General features: G+C 41.8%; 1 protein-coding gene across 9 annotated transcripts in view; it reads left to right on the top strand.

Annotated features, from left to right (window-relative positions):
- Nucleotides 1-3346, top strand: part of LOC108239158 (regulating synaptic membrane exocytosis protein 1) — a 101905-nt gene extending 98559 nt beyond the window's left edge. For all 9 annotated transcript variants that reach the window (XM_017421687.1, XM_017421689.1, XM_017421688.1 and 6 more), the window contains one exon: nucleotides 843-3346. In XM_017421687.1, coding sequence (XP_017277176.1) covers nucleotides 843-1061 — 219 coding nt within the window. In that variant the 3' untranslated portion in view covers nucleotides 1062-3346. The remainder of the gene's footprint in view (nucleotides 1-842) is intronic.
- The last annotated feature ends 3468 nt before the right edge of the window (nucleotides 3347-6814 follow it).

Here is a 6814-nt window from a genome sequence, read left to right as displayed (position 1 = left end):
GACTTCTTGAACCAAATCACAGACGTCCCCCCCTCGGTTTGGTAAAAGTCTTTCTTCTTGGGCTGCCTGCTAGCTGTCTCTACTTGTTGCGACCCCGAGTTTGATACTTCATGAGTCTCCATCTTTCAGCACTTATGGTGAAAACACCGCGCCGCACCGAAAGCCGCTGCCGTAAAGCAGCGTCATGTCGCAAACCCACACGTAAAGCAGCGTCATGTCGCAAACCCACACGTAAAGCAGCGTCATGTCGCAAACCCACACGTAAAGCAGCGTCATGTCGCAAAACGGAGGTTCTTCGCAAAATAGTTATTTTTTTCTTATTTCTTATTTTTTCTTAGACATTCAGGTAACAAATCTGCTGCTTGTGCGTCAGTTCAGTTCTACAGTGGAGCTCAAGACCAATTGTGTTCAGACTACCAAACGCATGCAGATAAAAAGAGTCCAGACCACATCCAAAGGTGGTCTTAGTGAAGACGGTTTCAGTATCCATTGAGGTTATTTTGACTAGCATTTACTGCTATCCAAGTGCAATCTGATCATTGACTGATGGCTGCTGGGTCTAGGCACCAGCTCCCTGTGACTTTAAATGCTATCAAGCTGCTTTAGAGAATGGATGGCTGGATTTTTGACTTGATTTAAATCCAGAAGCATTTACAATGACAAAAATAGCTTTGAATTAATGACTTGTCCACTTACAAGAAAAAGCAGTAAAAACTCTTTCTGATTCAGGCCATCCTGAGAACTGCGAGCGCTGTGAACACTTCCTGTTTGTGTCACAGGTTTACATTACTTCCCAGCGTAACACTCACTAACTCAGCTCATCTGCTTTTCTCTTCATCCAGGTGATAGTTTGGGGTGACTACGGACGACTGGACCACAAATGTTTCATGGGTGTAGCACAGATCTTGTTGGAGGAGCTGGACCTCTCAAGCACGGTGATTGGCTGGTACAAACTGTTCCCACCGTCCTCACTGGTGGACCCTACATTAGCTCCGCTCACGCGGCTGGCGTCTCAGACGTCACTGGACAGCTCAGGACCGCCGCCTGGCATTCGGTCCTAGTGACTGAAGGGCGACCGCCTACCCCAGTCCCCCTGAAATGATCAGAATAATGGACCACAGCCGCTGGACCACAACTGAGCAGAGGGCGCAAACATGGCCCAAACATGACAACGATAAGCCCTCGAACAACCAATGAAAAACCAGACGGAGCGACAGGGAGTGACGGAGAGAAATGAGAGAGGGAGAGACAGAAGTAGCCAATCAGAGCTTAGCTGGAGTCTGACAATCACGTCTCACACATTTCATCTTTCTGCTCGTTCCACCTTTTTGTTTTCAAACTGGTGCTTTCTTTGTTTTCTTCTCTGAGCTGCAGCTGTGGAGGATTCTGTCCAACATGCTTCACTTCTCTGCATCCATTCTTTGATTTCTCTCCCATTTCTATCACAGCACCCGATCAAAGCAGAGTCCACCCAGTTCCAACCAATCAGAGTAAAGCTTCTCCTCTGCCACAGGAAGAAGCAAACTGTTGGCGCTTCACTGCAGCTGTTTTGGCAGAGGTCGTCTGCTGCCTCGGATGCTTCCATCATGTCTTAGATGAGACCGAGGGGCAGTAGTTCGACCCAGCTCGGTCAATTTGAAGGGAAAAGATGTGCACATTCTTAGCCTTGTTTTTAAAAGTGAAAGGAAGCACAAGAGAAGTTCAACCCCATTCAGAAAGACTTGCAGAAAGGTTTCTTTGTCCAAACACAGAAGAGAGAAAACAGAGGCCAAATGGATCATTAGATTTTTGTTTCGTTTCGGGTCATACTTCCTGTTTTGGTTTCACTCAGAGTTCAGATTGGTACCACAAGGTGCAGACTCCCTCTGTATATGTGTACGTTTGGTTTTTCGAGCTACGTTGTGCCAAAAGGCCAAGCATAACTCCTTCACCTGACCCCTCTCTTTGACCTGTCAGTCTCCACCCACCCCCATGTTGGAGGGAGCAGCATGACTCGGGACGCCCCCGGCCCCAAGCCGCATGCACGTTTCTTTGGTTCAATTTGTTTTTTGGGTTCGGTTCTGTTCTCTACCTTTTTTTTTTCTTTTCCTTTCTATTGTTTTCCTTTCTCTTTGTTTTTTTTTTTTGTTTGTTTTTGTTTTTTCTTTTGTAAAGTTGAAAGATGAGACAAACTAACAAGCAATTCTCAAAAAGCAAAAGCAGAAAAGAACAAAAACAAAAACAAACAAAACAAACAAAAAAAAACAAACAAAACAAAACAAAAAAAGACTAGACTGTGTGTTCGTTCCACATACTTTTAGGCCAGCTTGTATGTTGCATGTTCTTGTACAGTTTGCTTGTACTGAATATGAATCCAGAGAAAAGCCAAGCCATCTCCGCACCCCACTTGCCCCCCTCCCCCNCCCCCCAAACAGGAGCGGACCAATAGCGCAGGGGTGGGGGGTGGGGGCGGGATCAGCTGCACCCAGGCTAAGCCTACCACTCTGGGTCTAAATATCTCTATTAGAAAGTCTCCCAAAAACTTATCTTTTTTTTTTCCTTCCAACCCCCGCCCCCCCTTGAGGAACAGTGGTGTTCTGTAGAACTGAGCATCCTTGAGCCCCCGGTGTACCTAAGCACGTAGGTGTCTGAACTGTAGTTTGAGACAGTCTGTGCGAGAGACAGAGATATAGAATGTGTGTATAACAGCTACATGTATATGACGTATCATTATGAGTTTGACAGAAACTTTAAAGATTATAGTAATATGAATATAAAGAGTGTATCTGACTGTACACTTCACCAACACACACACACACACACACACGACTTGAACTAAAGTTCTGAACAAATCAAATCAAACATGGCTGACACACACAAACATTCCCGGCCTAGTCGAAGGGAGTTCGCCCCTGGTGCTTGAGCCGCTGAGCGGTACCGAGCCACAAGGAAGACGGGGGGAGGGGGGGGCTAGTAGGCCTTTTATTTTGGACCCAGTTAGAGGAAAACTAAAGCAGAACCAATTGGATCTTCCTTGTCCTCGAATCATCCGTTTCCCTCTTTGTGACTATGGTTTGGACTGGACTTCTGAAGCCAAAAAAAAGGAAAAAAAAAAGAAATCTAGTTTTACAGACATATTTTGCAGATGATTTTGTTAATCCTTGGCAGTGTGGCCGACTGCCCTTTCCTTTGTCAGTATTATTTCAGGAATACTGATTGTTTACAGCCCATGGTTCCCAAACGAAAGACGAAGTATTCACTGCAACAGTTCTTGTTTGTATAACAGATGTGGCTCTACTGATGTGTATGTTTTATATTCAAGAGTTCATTTTTATTATTTACAAATAAAAGACTGTGTGGAAGAAGATCCGGCCTTTTTTTTTTCCTTCTCCAGCTTCATGCTCTCAGGTTATATTGAACTTTGGGACCAGGGTGAATTTTAACTTTTTCACATGGCTTTTTATTGCTTTACAAACTGTGGGGTTTAATGTTTTGACCTGCTTCTGTGTGTTTTTTCTGTCTGTTAGCAAAATATCTCATGAACCACTTAATGAAACTCTTTGAAAGCTATGACTGGATGTTTAAATAATTACATTTTTGAATCAGTTGAATTAAAAATGGCTGCCACGGCTGAGCTAACTTAGCAAACACAAAAATAGCTATGACTCAGTCAGTTTTAGTGCTATAAAGCTAAAATTTTCTGTGGTAGTAGCTGAGACTCATCCCAAAAATGTACTTTGAGCGCTAACCGGTTGTTCAAGATCTGTTCTTAAAACTGCCATTATGTATTAGAGTCAACTCTGTCTCCGTTAGCAAAATATCTCATGAACCACTGTATGGATTTTTATGAAGCTCTCAGAAAATAATCATTGGAGTGATATGTACAACTGATCAGGTTTTGGAGTCAGCCCAATTCAAAATGGCTGCCGCAGCTGGCTGATCTTAGCAAACAGAAAAGTGGCTGTAACTTACTCAGTTTTACAGATGTTGTGCTAAAATTTGCCGTGGTAGTAGCTGAGACTAATTCACAACACACATAACCCAAGTGCACATCTTTGCTTAAAACTTTTGCATTAACTGTTAACGTCATCTCTGTCTGTTAGCAAAATATCTCATGTATGTATTTCAATGAAACTTAGATTGAAATCACTGGATGAACATCTACAACTGACTCACTTTTAGAGTCACCCCAGTTCAAGATTCAGTTCAGCTAAAAGGCATTAGCAAACGCAAAAGTGGTTACAACTCAGTCGGTTTTACAGGTATTAGGCCATAGTTTGATGTGGTAGTAGCATACTCTGAGCCCTAACAAATCTGGCGAGATCTAGCAACATTGCATGAGATCGAGCAAATCATTTGCAAAGTTCAGTCAAGATGATGTTAGTTTAAAACTCTGGCATAAAAGGTGGTGTGTGATCTGCTTTCCATTCCCAGGAATGCTAGCCCTTTGATTAAAAAAAAACTTTAAACATTTTCCAGGATGCAGGTAAGATGCAGCAGAAGTAGCTTTGTAAATCTGACAGCCCTGTCTCCATGTGAATGTGATGAGTCTGATGTATACCCCTTCTTTTTCGGCGAGTCGTCCTCCTCCATCTAACTCTGTCTTCTGCGTCCTCTGTCCTCACTCCAACTACATCCATGTCCTCTCTAACTGCCTCCATTTCTCTCCTCCTCGTCTTTTCCCTGGCAGCTGCATCTCTATCATCCTTCTACCGATATACCCACTGTCCATCCTTAATGTGTACCCCTCCTGGGGTTTATTTACACAGATTTTTCCCACGACAATGATGAGTGGCTCAGGAAACTGAGAAACTTGTCACTTGGTAATTGATAAGCTCAAGACCTAGACAGTTTATTTAAAAAAAATATTCATTTGAATCCCTGAGAAAGAAAACTTTACCATCCATTGTGACAGCTTGGTCACTTGAAAATGTTTGTTTTTAAATGCTGCTTAGAAAAAAGTTAAGGAAATGTTTTTTTCTCAAATTTTTATTGTATTTTTTCTTTTCTGTACTTGTGAAAGATGTCTCATGTGTTCAGATGTTTCATGTCATCATGCAGAAAAAAACTGACGCAAAAGTGAATTAAGTCAGAATGAACTTAAAAAAAACACGTTCAAATCTCACAGCAACATGCAAAAATGTTTTCCTCTTTGATGTCATTATTTCATTACCATTCAGTCCAGGCTGGGAATAGAGTTGTGTTACTGGCTCAAACACTATGTGCCTGATTGGAAAGTAAAAAAAAAAATGAAATTGATACAAACTGTGGCAAAACATCCATATATAGTTTGACTCTAAGTAAGAGCTAGGTCCCAGCTGCACGTCTCTGAGTATGGCTCTTGTTTGTAACTTCACGAATCTTTTGGACATTTCCTAAACCAAAACGTTTCAAACTGACTGATGCTGAGTCTACATCTGCTGAGAACTGACCGGGTCATTTTAAAACAGCCAAATCTCCACTTTACGCTGAATTAAGACTTCGCTAAGATCTTCAAGATCTCCAGGATGTATTAGAACATGGCTGAACATGGGTTTGAGAGGACAGGAAAGAGACACAAACACAGAAGGATTGGACCAGGTGTAGGGAAGGAAAAATAAAGAAAACCACAGGGTAATGACAGAAATAACTATAAATACAAACATGGACAGTGGAGCGAGTAAAGACAGCAGCAGAGTGATGTCATGTGGTCAGTTTGTCCTCCAGCAGTCTATGCCTATAGCAGCATAACTAAGGGATAAGTTCAAGAAACCCAATCCTACCCTAACTATAGGATTTATCAAAAAGGAAGGTTTTAAGCCTGGTCTTAAAAGTAGACAGGGTGTAATCCTCACAGACAGAAACTGGAAGTTGGTTCCACAAGAGAGGAGCCTGAGAACTGAAAGCTCTGCCTCCTGTTCTACTTTTAGAAACTCTAGGAACCACAAGTAAACCTGCAGTCTGAGAGCGAAATGCTCTGTTAGGAAAATATGGAACAATAAAGTCTTTGATATGAGATGGAGCTTGGCTGTTGAGAGCTTTGTTTGTTAAAAGTAAGATTTTAAACTGTTGTGAATTTGACAGGGAGAGAGGCTAAAACTGGCACGTTTCATGGTTGGTGGAGGACTTAAGACTGCAGGCAGGCGTGTATGGATGATGTAACTCAAAACAAATTCACTAACAGGACCTTGGAAAAGTAAACCTCAAGCAGAAACATACAGGGGAACAGGACAGCACAGGTATGACTAATGAGAATCTGCCCCAGTCTGCAGGAACTGAGGAGTCAATGTATATGAAGGAGGAATTGGTAAATGAATGCAGCTGCGAGTCGCAAAACACCGACAAGGAACAGAGGAGAACGATGTCTATGGAAGGACCTAAATGCCAGATTAGACTGGCAACATTAAAGTGCAGACAGCTGACAACCATCAGACAGAAACACAACACATTCAAATACAAAAGCATGCTGAAAAACAGAGAACAAGGAGGAATCTGATCAGACAATAAACCTCAAACCAGCACAGAAACTTCACATTTGTGATAAAAATGAGAGAAATATGATCTCACTTTACATAATTCAAACTACAGTCTAAATACTTCAGTTCAGTGATTCTCAGCTGGTGGGTCGTAGACCTTTGCCTGGACAACAAAACGTTAAGAAAAAAAAAAAATCAACATTCAGATTGTTCTGTCAGATGTAAGGACTAAATACTTTTTTTTTTTTTTTTTTTTTTTGTTGGCCTCCCTTCTCCCCTTACAGCCATCCTCTCCACACCATTATTGAAAACTATTTATTCTAGTGATTATCAAGTGGAGTGTTTATTATATACATATATATATATATATATATATATAT

The sequence above is a fragment of the Kryptolebias marmoratus genome, linkage group LG22, assembly GCF_001649575.2.
Source record: "Kryptolebias marmoratus isolate JLee-2015 linkage group LG22, ASM164957v2, whole genome shotgun sequence".
NCBI lineage: Eukaryota > Metazoa > Chordata > Actinopteri > Cyprinodontiformes > Rivulidae > Kryptolebias > Kryptolebias marmoratus.
This window is presented reverse-complemented; position numbering and strand designations above follow the sequence as displayed.